At 38.9% G+C, this 22,400-nt stretch overlaps 1 protein-coding gene across 1 annotated transcript in view; it reads right to left on the bottom strand.

Moving 5' to 3' along the window:
- The window catches only part of SUCLG2 (succinate-CoA ligase, GDP-forming, beta subunit), a 222,069-nt gene that overhangs the window by 120,584 nt on the left and 79,085 nt on the right, over positions 1-22,400 (bottom strand). Inside the window, exons 2-5 of the mRNA XM_011947171.1 lie at positions 19,256-19,355; positions 18,322-18,412; positions 11,026-11,178; positions 8,767-8,856 (exon numbers count right to left, since the gene is read on the bottom strand). Of these exons, the coding sequence (XP_011802561.1) occupies positions 8,767-8,856; positions 11,026-11,178; positions 18,322-18,412; positions 19,256-19,355 (434 nt within the window). The remainder of the gene's footprint in view (positions 1-8,766; positions 8,857-11,025; positions 11,179-18,321; positions 18,413-19,255; positions 19,356-22,400) is intronic.

The raw sequence follows: 22,400 nt of genomic DNA, 5'->3' as shown, positions 1-22,400 counted from the left end.
CCTGAGAGCTGGCACTAGAAATGAGAACATGAATGAGCCATGCCCCCACCCTAGAAAGCTCCTGTCAATAACGAAAGGAGCATGTGATGCACAGAGCAAGAGGGTCGATCATGGAGAAGAATTAGGTATCAGTCTCATTCCCGGCTCCATTTTCCAAGCCGAAGTTTTCCCACTGCCACATTTCACTCATTATGCCAGCCTTGGATTATTTGCAGCAGATCCATTTTCAGTTCTCCAACTCTACTCTGTATATCAGGGAAGCTGACTCTTACAGGTTGAGTTTTCTATGTTACTGGGTCAGCTGGTTTCCAGCTGGGGTCAGCCAATGAGAAGCAGCGGTGAGAGATGGAGGTGGGAAGAAGGGAAGAACCAGGGTACTTCCACTCCTCTCTTTCTATCTGGGCAGCACCTCCTCCTCTGGCTCTTGCTCCCACTGGAGATGCCCACCAGGGTTCTAGCTTCTGTATCCAAGGTCCAGTAACACCACTGCCTCATTTTTGTTCCTGGAGCATGCGGATGGATATGCTCTAGGTTGCCTTTCTGTCCACTCTTGACGGAGTCTCGCTCTGTCACCCAGGATGAAGTGCAGTGGCACGATCTCAGCTCACTGCAACCTCTGCCTCCCAGGTCCATGCCATTCTCCTGCCTTAGCCTCCCGAGTAGCCGGGACTGAAGGCATCCGCCACCACTCCCGGCTAATTTTTTCTATTTTTAGTACAGACAGGGTTCCACCGTGTTAGCCAGGATGGTCTCGATCTCCTGACCTCGTGATCCACCCGCCTCGGCCTCCCAAAGAGCTGGAATTACAGGCGTGAGCCACAGCGCCCGGCCCTGTCCACTTTTAAACTACTCAGCTCTTGCAGCACCTATGAACACATCCCTAAAGTAAATCCCCCTGGTGTAAATATTGCAGGTGGTTCCAGATTTGACTGAAGAACTCCAGATTTAATTCATAATGAGTATGATTACATATTTTTAATATTAAATATTTGTATGGGTAGATAACACATGTATATGACACAAAATTCCCAAAGAACTTAAGGGTTTTCCCTGACTGTACTATTCAACCACACAGGCCCCCAGTGTCAGCACACTCATAAATGTGCCCTTCATCTGAGAGAGATTCTTTGCCTAAGACAGTATGCATTCCTCCTTCATCTGTCTTAAAAAAGCAAACTTGTTCCTATGCCTCATTTCTTTACTTAACAGATTTTTAGAGACACTTCATCAGCAACACAGGTAGATCAATCGTATCCTTTTAATTGACTAAATAATATCTTACTATATTGATGTGCTATAATTCCTTTACCCTTTCACTTAAATAATGACCATTTGCATTGTTTCTAATAGGATGACATTACAGCACTGCCTTACTTATCTCTGGATATTTAACATATACTTGATTAAACATTTGTAGGATAAATTACCCAGAGTGAAGCAAAAAGGAGTATAGCCATTTTAAACATCAAAAGATTCTGCTAAATTTTTTGATTGTTTGTTTGTTTTGTTTTGTTTTGAGACGGAGTCTTGCTCTGTTGCCAGGCTGGAGTGCAGTGGCGCCATCTGGGCTCACTGCAACCTGCACCTCCCGGGTTCAAGCGATTCCCCTGACTCAGCTTCCCGAGTAGCTAGGACTAGAGGCATGCCACCAAGCCCGGCTAGTTTTTTGTATTTTAGTAGAGACGGGTTTTCACCATGTTGGCCAGGATGGTCTCAATCTCCTGACCTCGTGATCCACCCGCCTTCGCGTCCCAAAGTGCTGGGATTACAGGCGTAAGCTACCACGCCCGGCCTAAATTGTTCTTGATAGAAGTCGTCCCTGATTTCTACTCCTAAAGAGTGAAAATTATCAAAGACACTATTTTCCAATTCACAATCATTAGCCATTTGTGTCTTTGCCAGTGGGTTAGGTGAAAAGGGTATCTCACTGATATGGTTGGGCTCTGTGTCCCCACCCAAATCTTACCTTGAATTGTGTTGCAAGAGGGACCCAGTGGGAGGTAATTGAATCATGGGGACAGGATTTTCCCATGCTGTTCTCATGATAGTGAATAAGTCTCACAAGATCTGGTGGTTTTATAAAGGGAGTTTCCCCTGCACAAGCTCTCTTGCCTGCACCACGCAAGAAGTCCCTTCCCTATTCCTTCGTCTTCCACCATGATTGTGAGGCTTCCCCAGCCATGTGGAACTATGAGTAAATTAATCCTCTTTCCTTCTTAAATTACCCAGTCTCAGTGATGTCTTTATTATCAGAGTGAGAACAGATGAGTACACTCACATATAGTTTTAATTTTATTTTATTATGAATGAGTTTGTACATTATTCTATGAGTTTACGAGATATCTTATTTATTTCTGTGAATTTTGCCTATTTTCCTGTTGAGATTTTGATCTCTTTCTTATTAATTTATAGGAAGAGTGTGTGTGTGTGTGTGTGTGTGTGTGTGTGTGTGTATGTACAATAGAGTCTTGCTTTGTCACCCAGACTGGAGTGTAATGGCACAATCATGGCTCACTGCAGCCTTGAACTCCTGGGCTCAGATGATCCTCCCACCTCAGCCTTTCAAATACCTGGACTACAGGCACATGCCACTAGGCTCAGCTAATTTTTTTTAGTTTAATGTCTTCTAGAGATGGGGGTCTCGCTATGTTACCCAGGCTACTCTTGAATTCCTGGTCTCAAGTAATCCTCCTGCCTCTCAGCCCCTTTAATATTTACCTTTTGAACATGCTTTTGTTAGTTTTGCCACATGGAAATTTCACAATAATGTCACTCTTATATGGCTTCTGGCTTTGTGTCAGACTTTTAAAAGGCTAGTCCCATTCTGAGAATATTTTTTAAAATTCTCCCATTATTTTTTCTAGTATTCTTTATAATTTCTTTATTTAATGTTTCCATTTTTTTTAAAATCCAAATAAAATTTGAGTTAAAGTGTGAAGCCAGCAAATACTTCACCGCTGAATATTTTTTTGTATTTTACGGGGTTTTCTAGGTCATCAATGTGAGCTTGCAATGTGAGTTGCATGGGGCAGGCATCTTATATATCCTGGGCACTTTGGCATCCACTGTCATCATACAACCTCTGCAGAGCCAATACTTGATAAATATTGGTTGAATTAAAGATTAATTCAATTCTAAGGGGGACTACATAATAGAAATAACTTCTGGGTACATATATATATGTATAATCTAATCCAGCTACTTCAAAACTTTTTTAAAAACTGTGATAAAATATACAAAACATAAAATTCACCATATCTTAACCATTTTTAAGTGTCTACACTTAACCATTTTTAAGTTCTGCAGGGTCAAGTTGGTATATTCACATTGTTGTGCAACCAATCTCTACAACTTCTTAATCTTCCCTCACTGTATCGCTAAACAAACTCCCGTTCTCCTCTTACCGTTCTCCTCTTACCGCAGCCTCTGGCAACATCATTCTACTTTGTGTCTATAAATTTGACTATTCTAGATTCTCTCTGTCTCGCTCTCTATCTCCCCATATACACACACACACACACTCCTCTCTCTATATATATACACATATATATATCTCCATATATATCTGCATATATATGTATAGATATCTATAGATAGCAGACATATAGATATTAGAGCTATCTAGATACATACATACATAAAATAAAGGATATGCATATATACATACACTAGATACCTGTGTAATCATCCAGTGTTGGTCTTTTTGTGACTGGCTTATTTCACTTAACACAATATCCTCAAGCCCCATCCATACTGCAGCATGTGTCAGAATCTTCTTTTACAAGGTTCAATAAAGTTCCATTATAGTATATACTACATTTTGTTTATGAATTCATCCACAGATATACACTTAAACTGTTTCAGAACTTCTTAAGCCTACACCAACTTTGTTTAGTACAAACCTGTGTTTTCCGCACATTAATCCCATTGTAATTATACATCAGCACAGCATTTTGGGGATTTTTCTGTTTTAATTTTTAGTGTTGTGCAAAGCCACACTGTAATTTTTTGAGCAAGACTAAAACATAATTTGATCTTGGAGATATCTCCAAACCAAGCTGGTTCTCCCTTGTAGCTCTCACAATGACAAACCCCTGTAAGATATCTTATTCCAGAGGCTATACACTAAATGGTTATAAGGGCTTGGCAGACAGAATGTGTAAGTGTGACCAGGTGTGACAGGGAATGGCATGGCATGTGGCAAGTTGAAATTAGCTTTCCTGCTTTCTACATGGGTTCAAATGTTTAAAATAAGCACAGGTCAAAGAGAATATTCTCCTGGTCAACTTGCAGTCAGTCGCTTACTATTGCCATCTACTTTCTCAGCTCATAACCACTGTGTACAAAGGTTTTCTGCACTTTTGCCACCAACTGTTATTTTGTCTGTTAAGCAATTTTTAAAAATCAAAATCTGTAAAATCAAATATATGTACATGAAAACCTGACAATTTATAAAAATCTTTAAAAATGTCTTAACAGGAGCATAATGAGGAAGGGCCTCAGAACCGCGCAGGCACAGTTGTGCACTGCATCACCAAGATATCGTTCCCAAAGTCTACTCCATCATGCCTGGCCACTCCACCCTCGACCCTCCACCCAGCAGAATACAACATATCCCTGGAAACCCAGCGGGCGCAAGCCGAGCGGTTGGCCATAAGAGCCCAGCTGAAACGGGAGAGTACTTGCTTCAGTATAATGACCCTAACTGCTGACAGCTCATTGAAGATCCTGCCTTGATTTGTTGGACTTATGCAAGATCAGCAAATGTCTATCCTAATTTCACCCCTAAAAACTCACTCTTGGGAGCTTTGTGTGGAATTAGGCACCTCTTCTTCTCATATTATGTTTTCAAAACTGACAGGGATACGAAAGAAAAAATTATCCAGGAAGGAGAATTGGATCGAACATTTAACATCTCATATTAAGTCTGGCAATGATGACTATGTGTATTCTTGCTGAAATAAATTGTCTATTAATCAAAACAAAGTCTCAACATGTTAAGAATTTTAAATATCTTTCCTGCATTCCAGAAATTATCATCAGTATTCACATATGGCTCTCAAATCTAGCCAGAAGTACAAACCACTTTAAGAGGTGTTAGTGATCTTACACTGACTTGGAGCATCCGATCTTTCATCAGCCTAAATCCTAGAGGCACATGTTGACAATTCATGGCACTCATGTTTTCAGAAACTAACAGTATAGATGATAATTAAGACACATTTGACAAACTTGTAAGTTTCAGTCATATGATAGACCCCCTTTATCCTCAGTTTCCCTTTCTGTGGTTTTAGTTACCCATGATCTACTGTGGGTCCAATTTATTAAATGAGAAGGACAAAATTATGGACTAAGATCCTTGGATGGAACACAGCACTAAAGTTACTGACAGATTACAACCTCTACAGCCACACTTTGATGAATTAAAAAGAAAGAGACAAACTTCTAATTATGATGTTCTTCTAAAATGTTACCGTGAAAAACCTTCAACTATCCAGGATCCCCGACCATTGACATTATCTGTTCCTGACATCCAGCCATTGACACCGATGGCTTGATGATCTACGATCATCCAAAGTAGATTTCCCTCCTGAATTACTGCCAGAAGGTCATGAGTAGCCCAATGCTACATCGTAATGCTCCCATCACTAACCCCAGGTCTTACCATGTAGATATTGTATCATCTCACATCATCGCAAGAAGGGTGAGTACAGTACAATGAGATATTTTGAGAAAGAGACCATATTCGCATCACTTTTATTACAGTATATTGCTATTGTTCTATGTTATTATTGTTGTTAATATCTTACTGTACCTAATTTATAAGTTAAACTTTATCCTAAGTATAGATATCCAGGAAAAAACAGTATATATAGGGTTTGGTAGCAGGTAAGCTTCAGGCATCCACTGGAGGTCTTGGAACGTATCCTCCACAGATAAGGGGGAACTACTATGTTAAGCTTTTCTATGTCTTAACGTTTTTCAACGAATTCTCACAGAAATAGACTTTAGTTGGGAACAAATACTTGGTAATTTTATGTAAAGTAAAATATCATCTTTATTTTTGTTATGTCTAATATTAATCACATTTTAGAGACAACAGGCATGAGTCACAGGAACGATAATAATTTTATAAGACTATCATCTTACATGATATTCAGCCATGAGTGAGGTACCTCCAAATGCCTAAACCACATCCTAGATGAAAATTAAGTAACTTTCAAAGTCACACTGAACCTAAGGGGCCTCTAAGATACAATTTTTTAGGAAAAGATCATTGATGATTGTTTAAGTGTTTTCCCTTCTACACTGTCCCATCTGCTCATTGCATTTCACTAACCCCACAGCTTGAGCAAGCCCCATAAAGCAGAGATTCCCAAGCCTACAACTCCAGTGCACAGCTTTCCCTGAGCTCCCAAGCCATATATCCCTTCTACTGTAGAAATACACTTACATGTCCCTAGATGAACAACTTTCAACATGTCTACAGCTGAAGTCAACCTCTCTCTCCCTCTGCCCCTGCACTCTCCTTCACATTCCTTTATCTATCCCTCTTCCTGTATCCTCTCAGCCAGCAGGCAGATGTCTACTGGTCTGTGAGCCCCTGAGGAACAATGGTTATTTTTCATTGTCTCTGTTCCCCAGGGCACAACAGCCTGAGCAGTACCCAATCAGTGCTCACTCCAAGCTGCTGAGAAAGTGAAGATTTAAAGCCTTTCATGGAGTTAGTAGTGAAAAAAGAAAAAAACAAATTAAAACATTTTATTTCCTTTCCTCGATAAATTAATTCAAAGGTATACTGACAATATGGCCACTTACTGACCCCTGAGTTCTCACATTTTCATCTTCCTTCTGTAGGTAACTCATTTAAAACCTAGAGTGTTTCAGGTACTAGGAAAACAAGAGTAAGCTATTTAAGAGCTATAAATAACTCTTAATTTTCTCTTATAATATGTAGTGAGGCAGGAGTATTAACTTCTCTAGAACTCTCTATTATGCTCACCTCCTGAGCTTTTAAATATGCGGTCAGTAGATTTTGCACATTCCAGATTTATTTTTCTGTCATGAAAAGCCACCTATTGCTGAGTCTCTAGGAACTTCTTCAAAGTGGACAACTAGATGTGTTGTTTCACCTAGTCAGGCACATGACAAATGTTTCTTGGGCAATAAAAATAGATGCCAAGCAGTTTGCCAGCTGCTGGCAACACAGCATTGAGTAGGATGGACAAAGTCCCTGCCGTGGTAAAGATTAGGATCTAGCAAAGGTGACTGCAAATAAATAAGAGAAACAGAGATGTCCAAAGTGATATGGAGGAGGCAGACAGGGTAACTGCACACATTCTGGAGCTGACTGCTGGACAGTGCAGCTAGACCACAGCGGCTGTATGGAAAACGGGCTCTTGGTGACCACCACTGCCACAGGAGAAGCCCCTTAATAAACATCAAATGAATGGCTAATGTAGCTGGTATCCTCATTTGCAGGAGATGAAACCAACCACTGTAGCACATATTCAGGAATCTTCCAGTATCTTCCTTTCAACAGATCACTTTCCTGGCATCTCTTTGCTAGTCTCAGAAATGGCAATTAGTTCCTCTAACTGTCCACTGAATCCTGGCCCTTTCTCTCTCATCCTGAGGTTTAGTTCCAGATGACCCTGTCCCATTCTACCATCTTCAATCTTTTGCTTTCAAAGTGAGCCTTTATTCATCTTCAAGTAAGTAGTTTGTCTTCATTAGAGCATATATATTTTTTAAAACTTTATTCTGCTTTACCCCTCTTTGACTTACCTACTGTTGTCATTAAACTTCCAGAGAGAGTCAATCGAAAGAAAAAGACAAGACAGAAAGAAAAGAGTGCATCATCTACTGTCTTATGGGAATAGTACTGCCTAACCAAAGGACATATTCTGTAACCTCTCCATAAAGTCCCAGGCCAGAGAACATACACACACGCACACATGCACACAATCTAGGGCCATTAAGGTGGCCTCTCTGAGTAACAGAGGAAGGAAAAAGTAAGTTTATCTGATTTAGCTGTGGAACTAGGAAGCTTGTCCTGCTGGACACATAATCAGGTGCCATGGGCTGGACCAAAGGCAGAGCAGGGCACAATGGTAAGACAGATTCTGTCGCTCAATAGCTCTGAGGCCAATGTTTTTGAAGCCAAGGGATATTACTACAAAACTGGCACATTTTAAGCTGTTCCTAATAAAATATCAACTTTATGCCATCAATATTCATTTCAAATGCCCATTAGCTATGAAAGCATAGCAATTAGCTAAATAACATGTATTATTAATATTAATACCAATAAGAACGGACCTTTATGGAGCACTATAATAAGGACTTTCACACATTATTCTACTGAATCCCCACAATAAGCCTCTCATGAGTTGTCATCATTACCATTTTATAGAAGATGAAACTAAAGTTTAAATGAGCTGAATCACACACCTACCTGCCAGGTGGCTAAGTACCAGCAGTGCTACAGAAAAAATACAGATTACCATCCATCATAAAGTGTATGTGTCCACATGCAATACACATGCACACACATACCAAAATACATTCAAAGACACATCATAAACATCCTCTTTTAAAACATCAGGGAAATATTTTTCTTCATCATAAACAGCTGGAAGAAAAAATCAGAAAACAATAAATAATCCTGTTTCCTGGTAATCACAAATACTAGAGGCAATTAAGCAAGTTCCCAAATGTTTTCTGAAACAAGTCAGACACACCATCCCCCAGTGGCTTATATACCTGGCTTTTCAAAGGCCCAACGAAGCCTAGATTTTCTGCCATCCGCTGAGCTTGGCTGTCCTTTATTCCTTCAAAAATGTCAATTTGCTCCTAGTAAAAATAAATCAAATAAACAAAATTCAGACAGTCAACTGAGAAGATTTACAACCTCAAAAGAAAATGCTTCGTATTTATTTGCAAATGAGTAATTAAAGTGTGGCACCTATCCATAGATCTCTGAGCAGGGCTACCGCAGATGCCTGTAGGGTATGTTTTAATTAGCAGACCATCTATAAAACAGCTCTTCCAAAAACTATATAATTCTTCATGGTGGCATGCTGACAAGAAACTCTGATGCTAGTTTTCACTTTTAATTACTATACAGATGGCATTGACGAATATTTAGTCAGTTAATTTTTATGACATCTTTTGGAAGACCTCCAAAGTGAGGTTTTCCTGCCTACTATTAGTTAAGTTTAAAGCCTGTCATAGATAGGTTAAATATTACTTTATGATTTAAGCACTGTATTGATGATAATGATTACTGATACCTTAGCTCTACAAAATGCTATTGTCTCAAAGACACCGAGCACTGTCATTATACATTATTTCATGCATCCTCTTAACAAATGGAATGGCCTGCTTTAAATAATGTTAACTTTGAAAACAGCTAGGTGTTATTGGTAAGTCTGCATGTAAAGTCTCAATTCAGTTTCCAAGGTAATTAACTTAAATACATAACATTAGTGAAAATATTTTAAAAGCAATCACTGAAGTATGATTACAGTAGGTCTTCAAATAATATTACTTCATTCAAGGTCGTTTTGTTATAAGGTTGAGAAAAAAAAACAAATCAATTCCCAGCCAAGGCCACTGTCTGTGTGGAGTCTACAAATTCCCCTCTTGTCTGAGTAGGTTTTCTCTGGGTCCCCTGGTTTTCTCCCACATGCCAAATCTGTACATGTTAGGTCAACCGGTTTGTATACACAGTCCCAGTCTGAGTGGGTGTGGGTTTGATGCGGGTGCGGGTGTGGTGTGTGAGTGTGCTCTGCAGTGGGATGGTGTCCCATCCACGGTGGGTTCTTTCCTTGCACCCTGTGCTCTAGCCATCAGAGACCCTGAGCTGGAATAACTGGATAAATAATTACCTTACTTGTTTTTATGAATCTTTCTGAAATGTATACATAGCTCCTATTTATTTTAATGTGTAACATTAGAAGTGTGTTGGTCTTTATTTAGGAGTTGCGTGATGTTTTTGTGAGCAGAAATATGCCATAGGAACTTAACTCTTGTTTATATCAATTAGCCTATGTATGGTAACATTGGTTTCCTTATACATCGTTTCCATTCAAGTCGAAGTTTCCAAGAACCTGTTGAGGATGCTAAGTGGGTGTTTATTGTACATTATTTAGACAAAGAGATTTAAGAAATAAAATCTCCCCTTTTCAAAGGGAAACAAAAAATCATTTTCTAAAAGAAATAATGAATGTTTCTGGTAGAAAATTTCAATGCAATTTTGATCCCAAGAACCCAGATTAAAAACTTCAATTTTAGTTCTGAAAACATATATTTTTCTCCTTATAGCTGAGGTAGGTTAAGAAGCACTTAATACATATCACCTCATTTAATCCTTATAATCCCACAGGGTAGAAATCACCCCATGTTCATTTTACTGATTTAAAAATGAGGTTTCGAGACTTCGAGAAACTTGCGCTCTGATTAAATCTGATCTCACACCTCTGACTTGAAACTAATCTTAATATCAATAAATGAGTCAAGATTTCATGGATTGAAAAAAACTGACAGAATCTGGACTTCATAAAGATTCTAGTTTACATCAACAGTACTGAGAGATCTCAAGGCAGTTTGTAGTACATCTACTAAAAGAGAACTCATTCATCTCCTAGGAGAGAATTTCTAGATCATATATAATATTAAAAGAAAGAGACTTAACCATGAGAAATGAAAATATAGCAGTTCTCTCCCATTGGTTAATTCTTGAGGAAGATTGGATGGAAAGGAATCAGAGAGGAAGAAAAGGCAGGAAGAAGGAAAGAAGGAAGGGTGGGAAAAGCAAAGATAAAAAGTCCTTGAACACTAAATACCTTGATTCCACCAAACTTTCAACTGGATACCTAGAAAGAAAAAGGGCTCAACATCTTCATACCTTAAATTTTAGAAACAGATTTATTGCTCCTGGCCTTAGACTCCACATTAAATATTTAACATCTTCTACAATAACAATCAATTAATAGCGGGTAGCCAGGAATTTAAACATACCTTAAAAATGAGCTCTGGGTTTGAAGCAGCCACCTCTTCAATGTCGACGCCCCCCTGAGGGCTGCCCACCAGCACGGGGCCATTGCAGGACCGGTCCATCAGAATTGCCAGGTAAGTTTCTCTGGAAATGTCCAAGGCTTCAGCAACCATCACCTACCACATTAGTGGGAAAGTCAAATTAATTCAGCATTAAGCTGATTTCTACTTGGAAATCTATACAAACTTGCTACACCAATCAAACGGCTTCATTTTCAGGCTCTTAAAGCCCAGTGAGTGAGTTTGCAGAGCTTTGAGAGTTCTGCTCTCATGGTGCACACAATGCCCATTTTCACCTCCTTAATTGATCCTGTTAACTTGTTCAAGTGACACGTATTTGGTTTGCCTCAAGGAACCTTCCCACTTTAATCTTCTTTTTTTCCTTCCTCAAGAAACTATCGCTTAAGAAATACTCTAGAGAAGTGGCTGTTATTTTAATTTGAGATATTAACAGTACATATATATATATATATATATTACTACACTGACTTTTCTCAGATTTCTCTGGTGGAAAACCAAGTATCATGGCCACAGACGGATTCTTTTACAGTATGTCTGATGCTTCATATGTTTGTATATTTCTGTCTCTTTGATTACTATATTTTATCTTGTTTTGTACTTTCTTTTAATTTACAAACAGAATATTTACTTGTTCAAAAATAACGGAAACAATATCAAAAATATATAAATGAGAAAGTGAAAGCAGCCCCCTGCCGCATAGCTCTACCTCAAACAAACCCCTCGGGCCCCAGAAGTCAGCACAGATATGAGCCTAGCAGGAACCTTTGTGATAACTAGAAAAAGGCACCCCTTCCTCTGGGAGTATGTGGTCACTTGCCAGGACCATGACTGGGCAAGGGACAAGTGGGATGGAAGAATGTCATTCAATTCCACGAGTGAGTGGGGACTCACTGCCTCAGCCAGGTGTCCTTTTGCTCTGCAGGACTTGAACTGCATGTTACGGCCCCACCGAGAAAACCACTGCTAACATTCTAGTCCTTTTCTATGTATCTGCAAGTGTTGCAGTAATGGAATCATCAGGAAGCATATTATACACACTAGGATGCCTTTCTTTTTTTAAATCTCTCTCTTTTTTTTTTTAAGACAGAGTCTCATTCCGTCACCCAGGCTGTAGTGCAGTGGCACGATCTCAGCTCACTACAACCTCCGCCTCCCTGCAACCTCTGCCTCCCATGTTCAAGCGATTCTCATGCCTCAGCCTCCCGAGTAGCTCGGCTTACAGGTACCTGCCACCATGCTTGGCTAATTTTTGTATTTTTAGTTGAGACGGGGATTCACCATGTTGGCCAGGCTGGTCTTGAACTGTTGACCTCAAGTGATCTACCTGCCTCGGCCTCCCAAACTGCTGGGATTATAGACATAAGCCACCACGCCTAGCCTCTTTTTTAAAATCTTAATACTACAACTTAAATATCTTGCTAAGGTCTTCTCTCTTCATTGTGATTACATGGTACTTATATGACAATATTTATTTAACCGTGTTCCTGCTTTTATTTATTTTTATTATTATTATTATTTTGAGACAGTCTTGCTGTGTTGCTCTCAGGCTGGAGTGCAATGGCACAATCGTGGCTCACTGGAGCCTTGACTTCCCAGACACAAACGATTCTCTCACCTCAGCCTCCTGAGTAGCCGAAACTACAGGCATCGTGCCTCCATACCCACCTAATTTTTGCTTTACTTTTTGTAGAGATGGGGTCTCACTATGTTGCCCAGGCTGGTCTCAAACTCCTGGATTCAAGCAATGCACTCGCCTCGGCCTCCCAAAGTGTTGGGATTACAGGCACGAGTCATGGTTCCTGGCCTGCTGATAGACATTTACATGAACTTCAATTTTCCTAAAATGCTACTTTCCTAAAATGTGAGTATTTTTGTACATATATCTTTATCCATTACTTTTAGTATCCCTGTAGATAAGTACCTTAAAAGTGAAATGTCTAAGTTTTAAACTGTGAATATTTAAAATTTTGATAAGTACTGTCCAAGTGCTTGAGAGAGGTTGTTCCAACTTACACACCTAAGCAGAACAGTGAAAGATGTCTTGGGTGTTTAAAGAATATAAAAACAATCCCATAAATAATCAGTAATAGATGTGAAAACAATGAAAGCAGTTACACTGCTTTTCTTTTTTTTTGAGACAGAGTCTCGCTCTGTCGCCCAGGCTGGAGTGCAGTGATGCGATCTCAGTTCACTGCAAGCTCTGCTTCCCGGGTCCACACCATTCTCCTGCCTCAGCCTCCCGAGTAGCTGGGACTACAGGCGCCCGACACCACGCCCAGCTAATTTTCTGTATTTTTAGTAGAGACGGGGTTTCACCATAGCCTCAATCTCCTGACCTCGTGATCCGTCCACCTGGGCCTCCAAAGTGCTCGGATTACAGGCGTTAGCCACCGCACCTGGCCACACTGCTTTTCTTACAAGTAGTTTGGTGATGGGTTCCACAAAAAAAGTTACTGATTAAGGATTAAGTAGCATTAGATTTTAACTACTCAGATACCACAAAAATACTTAAGTTTTAGGTCACATGAAATGGGATAAATATATGATGATCTAAAAAGCTATAATGGAATGAATACAGAACTCCTCTTTTTCAAACTTTTTTTGAATTTATCATTAGTTAAAAATAAAACATACAGGTCCTCCTATTGATTTATCAGAAATGGAAGTTCATAAGTATATAAAAACTATTTCTCAGCACACAGTGTTAGAATTAGCACAGAACCATTCTGATTTAAAGTTGATTTTTCTCACCAACAATGAAAGTCAAACCATCAGTCAGTACTTAATTCTCTCAGCCTTCAGGCTGCCTGAAACCGTCAATTCTTTCAGAATTTCTGATTGAGGAGTAGGACAATATTTGAAGCAAAAATACTTAGCCCTATTCTTTCCTTATAAAATACAATAACAACTTGTCGTTTATAGAAATAACAAAGTTTACCTTTCTAAGCATCAACATTAATACAAACATCTTAAGAAATTAAGATAGTCATTTCTTCTAAAACTTTCTCTAGAAGAGAAAGCTGTTTTAAGAAATTTGGCACAAAATACAAAATGAGGAATGTGTTTGGTATATGCTTTCAGGTCTACTGGCATAACACTGTTCATTTTCTAATACAGAGTTAATTTAGTGAATAATACTTAATGACTTTCAGTAGTTATTCTTAGAGGCAACACAAAATTATAATTTTTTAGGATAAGTGTCATTCAAGAGTCCTATTCTTAATCTTCAAAAATGTTGACAGATGTGCTCTGTATTCCACCAAATTTCTATTTGTGAAGCCCAGCTGCTGTCTGAAACAGCTCCTGCTTCATAGGAATAATGTATGACTCTTTAAGACAATGTCACCAGGAAAATGATAATTATCAAGAGATAATTCAAGAAATTTTACACAACAAAGACCAGTTTGTTGACATCGTCACGCCTTCCAAATGACTGAGGATGACAGAGTATTTTAGGAAGTGTTGTAGAGAAATCTAAATGGAATCCACAAACACTCATCCCTGAGCAACTCCATTAGATACATTTCAAAAGAGCTTCACCTGTGAGTTACACAAAGGCTATGTTGACACGTCCTCTTTGTGGAGTCCACCAGTATAGAAAGCTTTTTAACTTTCTTTGACCTATCTACCACTGAATCTGTTTTCTTAAAAATATGATGCTACTTGAATTGTGGTCAGGAGATGAGTGCTAGCGCACAAACTATTTGTAACACACCCATGAACAGAGAAGATTAAAAGTACATTCTTGAATTTTAAATTCATTGCAGAGCAGTAACCACTATTGGTACTGAATCCTGGACCACGTGATGAGTAGCACTGTCTCATGGGCCCTAGTACTAGCCCCAGGAACACATAACGCATTGGCACAGACTTAGAAAACAAATATCTGATGTGTATAAATGTGTGTATGTGTTTAATAGCTTCTCAAATAAATTTAGAATCAAAAGCTTCTATAATCTGGGGACTTCTACTTTTGAGAAAATGGAGTAGACGTATTTTTCTCTATTCTTCCTGCTAAGTACAAATAAAAACCTTGGACATATATATACATCAAACTTAAGGTGACTCTGAAAGTTATAGAGAAGAAGGGAGACTAGCTAGGGAGCTTGAAGTCCAAGGAAGCGCATGGTAGAGAGTCTCCTGTGTTTTCTTTGGCCTCATAAATCTTAGGCAGGGTGCTGGGTGCTAGAGAAGCCAGCAACCCAAAAACATTAACAAGCACAGACAAAGAAATCTCCAGGCTCACATGGTTTCACTAGGGAAGTTCACCAAGCATTTAACAAGAAATCAACACCAACTAACAATGAGTATGTTGGACACTGAAATTAAGAATCCAGTGCCACTTGTAATTGCTGTAAAAGAGAACAATGTATGTGTAAATCTAACAGAACATATACCAAACGTATATGCTGAAAACAATACAACACTGATGAAATAAATCAAAGGAGGCCTAAAAAAAAGGAGAGACATATCATATACATGGGTCGCAAGACTTAATATAACAAAAAATCAATTGCCTCCAAATTCATATACAGGTTTAGTAAGATTCCTATCAAAATCTCCGCAGGATTTTTTCATAAAGACAAAATTATTCTAGATTGTACATAAAAAGGCATAGGAACTAGAATGGGTAAAACTGTTTTGGAAAAGAAGAATAAAGAAAGAAGAGTTATTCTACTCAATTTCAGAACTTACATAAATATAGTAATTAAGATTCTGTGTTGTTAGTGGAGGGACAGACACAAAGATCAATGGAACAAAATAGAAAACCCCAAAACAGACCCAAAGAAATATGCACAGCTGAATTTTGACAAAGATGTAAAAGCAATTCAATGGAGAAAAGATAAGCCTTTTCAAAAAATGGTGCAGGAGCAATTGAATATCACATCCCCCTTACCCCTTAAAAAATAATCTTGACCTAAGTCTCACAATTTATTCAAAAGTTAGCTCAAAATGGATCACAAACCTAAATATAAAACAGAAAACTATAAAACATCTAGAAAAAAATATGAGAAAATTTTTATTACATAAGGCAAGGTAAAGAGGACTTAGACCTGATACTAAAAATGTATAATCCATAAAGGAAATATTGATGTATTGAACTTCATCAAAATCAAACCCTTTCGCCTGCAAATGACCCTGCTGAAAAAACAAATATATATTGTTTTGCAGTTCTGGAGGCTGGGAAGTCCAAGATCAGTGCACTGCCATTTGGTGACACGGCCTTTCTTGCTTCATCCTCACATGGTAGAAAGGGGAAATGCAAAACAGGTCTAAGCTAGTTCCCTTCAGCCCTTTCATAAGGCACTACCAGGGATGTCCAATATTTTGGCTTCCCTGGGCCACACCGGAATAAGAAGGATTGTCTTGGGCCGCACATAAAACACACTAACGATAGCTGAGCTAAGAAACTAAAATTGAAAAAAATCTCATAATGTTTAAGAAAGGTTACAGATTTGTCTCAGACCACTTTCAAAGCCATCCTGGGATGCATGTGGCCTGTGGTTGGACAAGCTTGCACTAATCCATTCATGAGGGCAGAGCCTTCATGACTAATCACTTCCCAAAAGGCTCTACCTCTTAATGCCACCACAATGGGGATTAAATTTCAACACGCATTTTGGAGGGAACATTCAGACTATAGCATCCATGAACAGACAATTCACCAATGACAATCTACAGATGGCGAATAAGCACATGAAAAGATGTTCAACATCTCTAGCCATTAGGGAAATGCAAATTAAAATCACAACGAAATATCACTACACACCCATAAGAATAGCTAAAATAATACCACCACCACCAAATACGGGCTAGAATGTGGAGAACCCTGATCACTTACACACTGCTGATGGCAATGCAAAATGGAACAGCCATGCTGGAAAACATTCGTTAGTTTCTTAAGAAAACTAATCATACAACTTCCATATAGCCCAACAATTATCACCCAAAACGAACATTTATATTTATACTAAAAATGTGTTCATGAATGTCCAGAGTGGCTTTATTTGTAATAACCAAAAATGAACCAACCCAGATGTCTTTCAACAGATGATGGTTAAAAAAACTATGGTAGGTACATCCATATCATAGATTGCTACATAGCAAGGAAAAGGACTGTAATGGGATTATTACACATTGGATGCCTGTATCAAAACATCTCATGTACCTTGTAAATATATACACCTACTATGTACCCACAAAAATTAACAAAATAAAATGGAACTAAATACTGATAAATACAACAACTTAAGAGTTTTCCACAAAACTCTCCCTGAAAAGTAAAAACAGGATGTTACCACTGCGCTGTCCTGCAGCATGGTGCACTGGTAGAGACCACTGATCTGTGATGCTATGTTAATGGAGCAGACAGCTGTCATCCCAAAAGGCGGGACCCTAATTTGCTGTTAGGACACGACCTTCTAACCATGGATGCTTTTCAGGGCTGACACATGTGATCTGTGTAGTTGTATAGGGATTTAATGTTTAGCAATAGCTGTCTTGAAATTTTAACACAAGTCCCCTGCCTTTTTATTTTGCACTGGATTCTGCAACCCAGATAGCTAGTTCTAGTGTCTGGATACACAAAAGGGATGGTGAAAGGTAGACTGGCAGGAGGGAGAGTTAGGTTCTGGTCTCAGCTCTAACACTCACAATTTCATGATTGAGGCAGGCCACTTTCCTGTGGGCATTATTTTCTATATGTGGATGAGGGGTGTGTGTCCACATGCTATACATACTTGGGTGCTTCAGCTGATCTTCCTAATGAAATATACTCCCAGCAATAAAAATGGTTCAAAATTGTAGTCATCCCAAAATAAGGAATGGGGCATTTAGAAAAACAACCACAATAGGTAATTCTGACAGACACACCTGGAGTTGAGGGCCACTGTGTGGGAGCAGCGAATGTCCCTCATTGAGTATAAGGCTGTCATAGCAAGCACTTCTCAACTAAATATATACATCTGTGTTCTCAGAGGGACAGCCATTGCTTGGTCACTCACCCTCACCCACTTTTGCTAAATGCTAATGATAATAAATAATATTACCATCATAGAGCCCTTTTTATTTCTCTTCAAAGACACACCACTTACTAAACAGATTAGATGAGCTTTAAAAAATAAAATGGCACATTGCCAAAGAGCAGTATTTCATTAGATTCTGTCAAAAACTAAAGGATGGTTTTCTTTTCTATTTTTTAACACATACATAGAAAATGACCCAAAGCATCCATATTACCTTGTTAACTTTCACACCTTCTTTTGGAGTTTGTTTTGTCGCTAGATTGTACCCAATCATCTGTTTAGCCAACTGTCCCACAACATTTGGGCTAAGAGAAAGAGAAAACAAGCAGAAAATGAATGTTTATTGAAAATCATTTTAAAGCAGAGTCCTTACACAGAGTCTCATGTCTACACTGCAAAGGGTTCACCTTCACCCTCACAAAATCCATGGGTCTTTCTGCTTATGTGCTGCATGTTTAGCACTGTACTGGAGGTTCACTGAGAGCAAAATAAAAATGAGTTCATGAATGAATAAATAAAACAAAAGATGCTTTGTGACCTCTTCACCCAAAAAAGTTAGAGATAATGCTAAAATGCATACCAGAATCAGATAAGAGTTGACTGAAGATCCGGCAGCGGAAAACTAGGGAGATATTGAACAATGAGAGGGATAGGAAGAGGGTAAAGATCAAAGTAAAAAGGTGTGTGACAGGAACAGGGAGGAGAGGAAAGTGTTCAGTGCTACGAGACACAGTAGATGAAGGTGAAAAGACAGGCTTAAATAAAGGAAGGCTTGGACTATCAGAAGGGAGGTACCCCAGATGCCACTGGCAATGGGGAGTCACTGTAGGTTCTTGAATAGGAGTGACATTATGGAAGTAGCATTTCAGTTGGAAGTGGTATCATTTCCAACATTTATGATGAATCATTGATTGTCTAGGAGAGAAGGACTGTCAAGTTTTCACCAATTAGTAAGAAAAATCATTTTGTGGGAGCAGAAGGGAAACTAGGCTACTGCCAGAGCCCTCTACCTATGATTTCAGTTTCTTCTAGTTGCTTTGGCCCGCTCCTATCCTGCCACAAGCATCCTCAGTGTGCCTTTCAATCTTGAGCAAGATCTTCCATAACTGCTTGGCCGAAAGACAAGGAATAACAACCTCCAGACTTACTCTTTTGTTAAATGAACACCTCCTTTCAAACCACTATTGAAGACACCTTTTCCTCTTCCTCCAGCTAAGATCTGGGCTTTTAAAACAATTTCTTTTGCATCTGAAAAAGAAAAATCCAGAGTTGGTAGCTGATTTTAAATTCCTTCTTTTTTGTTTTTTAAGCAACAAGGAAAGCAATAATGGCACATAACTTCCAAGTAACTGGTAAAAGCTCTCTGAAACTAACTTTGAAAATAACTGCAATGAAGAACTTAAAAAAAAAAAAATCAATGTGCCTAATACAAAGCTTGTTTACTGAGGATATTCAAATGCTTCCTACCAGTTTAATCATCTAATACTTGACCTTCCCAAGGGAAAGCAAGGCATGTGTTCCCTTGCTCTTTTGAGTGTGTCAGAAGTAGCTAAATAAATCCTGGAAGGAGGTATTAATTTTACTGTGCAATGGCACTCCCATATGGCAGAGGCACCAGTCTGCCAGTAAGAGGAGCTAACCATCAGAGATGTCAAAGGGAAGACTGGATTGTGTGGGGGAAGGTTTAAAGACAAGACACAAAGGTCAGAGTTAATAACTGCATTATTGGAAACCAACAGTTTTCTGAGCAGTTGTTCTATATATTGATAGGGTTGGGCAAGGGAGGAGGCAATGGATTAAAACTAAAAGCAAGCAGTATTTTAAAATTATTGGCAAGGTAACAAAATATCCTGGGGCAAAGTGGTTGTAGAATCTTTGTTTCTCTTCACACTCCAGGAATGAAAGAACTCTCTAATCTTGACTTTTTAGATGAGAGTTATTAACACAAGTATGTTCCCTTTCAGGGAAGTTGGGTGCGTGAAGTAGCCCAGTGACAAATGGGGTCTTTAGCAAACAGGGTAGCTCCCCTCCCCAACTACCAAAAAAAAAAAAAAAAAAAAGCCTCCAAATCAAATATGTTTAATAAACCAAATAGCACACATCTGCAGACCATAGCTGATACTGACATCCTCTGTTTGTGAGTTATCTTTATTTAAAATCAGAGAACCCAATCGATCCTCTATAAGGCTGTGAGAGTATTCTGGTTCAGTATACCAGATTTAGAATCCGCAAACCCAGGTTTCAATCTGGCCTTCATCCCTCACCCAGCTGTGTGACATAAGGCACGTTACTTAATGTCTCTGAAACTCAGTTTATTCAACTGTGAAATGATGATGAGGGTTGTTTTAAAAATTAAATGAACACACATGAATGCTTTATCCCAGAGCCTGAAAACTCATGATTAATTAAAAACTATTGCCTCAACCAGTTAGTTCATTCATTACCTTTGTATATTGTAAAGAATGAAAGGGATCATTACAGAGATAGCTAAACCAAAAAACTAACATTTTGTTGGTATCTGCCACTGCTCAATGAAGCAAGCGCTCCATTAAGTTTGGTTATTTCAGCTATTACTGTCACTGTCATCATCACTGTTACTCACAAGCAAGCAGGTAAAGGTTCAAATGGAAAGAGCCGTGAAAGGTTTTATCATGAAGGCAATGGGGAGCTACAGAAGTATTTTACAGAAGGCATTCGGCCAGCTGATGTCACACCACTGAGGCTCCTTCACTGTCTTTATTGGTTAGTCTTCTTGTCTCCTATATTTGCTTACACTCAGAAAGCTGAAGCCCACCTTTTTCTCAGAAGCAAACACAGTTTTTTCTTAGAATGCTGTCCTGTGTACCCTCTGGCAATAATTTCTGCCCTGGATACGAACCATCACAACATCGGTCAAGCCCTGTCTTAAAATAAACTGGTTTCCCTCAAGCTGAGTAGAAGACAAATTAATTGTCAGAAACTTACAAGGAAAGCAACCAAGTAAAATGAATGCACTGCATATTTAGCATACTGTAAGAACAGTAGTAAGAGCAAGGATATCGGAGTTAAACAGACCTGGCTACAATCTCCAACTCCACCTGTCACTTTCTTTGCAGAGAAGAAACAACTGAGGTTCAGAAAGGTAAAAGTAGCATGCCCTTCTGTAAAGCAGTCATATTAAAGGAGTCTACAGTGTAAGGATGATGTGAAGAATAAATGAAATATAGTAAAGTGCCTGGCACACTTTTTTAAGTCAAAATATGACAGCTATCATCATTATAATAATTTTCAGCAATTAAGAAAAAATGGCACACAGGAAGACATTTCCTATTTTTCTTTGGAAGACATCAACTGGAAAAAATACTTTTTGCTGTCTACTCAAATTTTTAATTGTGATCACTTCAAATTCTTTAAAATAACTGGCATTCCATTGCCATTATCATTTTTCATATCCTTGTCATCCCAAAGAGATGCCTTCCTCTCTGGGCTTTCCAGCAGCAAAACCTGAAAGCCAGAGAGAATACATAATTGGGCATTGTTAATTGGCACTACATAGGCTTGATTAGATCAGCTTTAGTCATGAACCATCAAGACACAGAAACAGTTGTATCCTCAATGAAATGCTGTCAATTAAACGTGTCGCTATTTGACCTCCAGCCAAAAGCATTTCATGCAAAACAGTTGGTAGACCAAGCAACCAGTTCAGAGAGTCTGAAACCATAGATCAGGACAAATAGGAAAAGACAACAATCTATGCACATCTGCAACATACACCCCAGGCCAAAAATGAGTTCACTAAAATCATCTCTTCTGATTACATCTCAAGTGCTAAATCAATATAGTAAGTCAGCAAGTCAGCAGTCCAAAGTAAAGCAAGTTTTTCTCATCTTGAGAAAACCTCTCATGAAGTAATTGAATTCAATGCTTATTTACTCAAGGTGCTGAAAATTAAGTAAAATGACTAAATCCCACTCAACAGTAACTCGTCTCTTCATTCAGTATTTACCAAATTGATTCACATGTACTAAATGTCACTGTCTATTTATTTAAAGATCTGATCTCTCCCAAAGCTCAAATTTTTTTTTTTTTTTTTTTTTTTGACATTGCCTCTTGCCCCAATCCTAAACAGTATTAGAAAAGAAAAGAGGCCGAGGCGGGCGGATCACAAGGTCAGGAGATCGAGACCACGGTGAAACCCCCTCTCTACTAAAAATACAAAAAATTAGCCGGGCGCGGTGGCGGGCGCCTGTAGTCCCAGCTACTAGGGAGGCTGAGGCAGGAGAATGGCGTGAACCCAGGAGGCGGAGCTTGCAG

This window comes from Colobus angolensis, unplaced genomic scaffold (genome assembly GCF_000951035.1).
Source record: "Colobus angolensis palliatus isolate OR3802 unplaced genomic scaffold, Cang.pa_1.0 Scaffold26, whole genome shotgun sequence".
NCBI lineage: Eukaryota > Metazoa > Chordata > Mammalia > Primates > Cercopithecidae > Colobus > Colobus angolensis.
The sequence above is the reverse complement of the archived record's forward strand: the minus strand, read 5'-3'. Positions and strand labels throughout refer to the sequence as shown.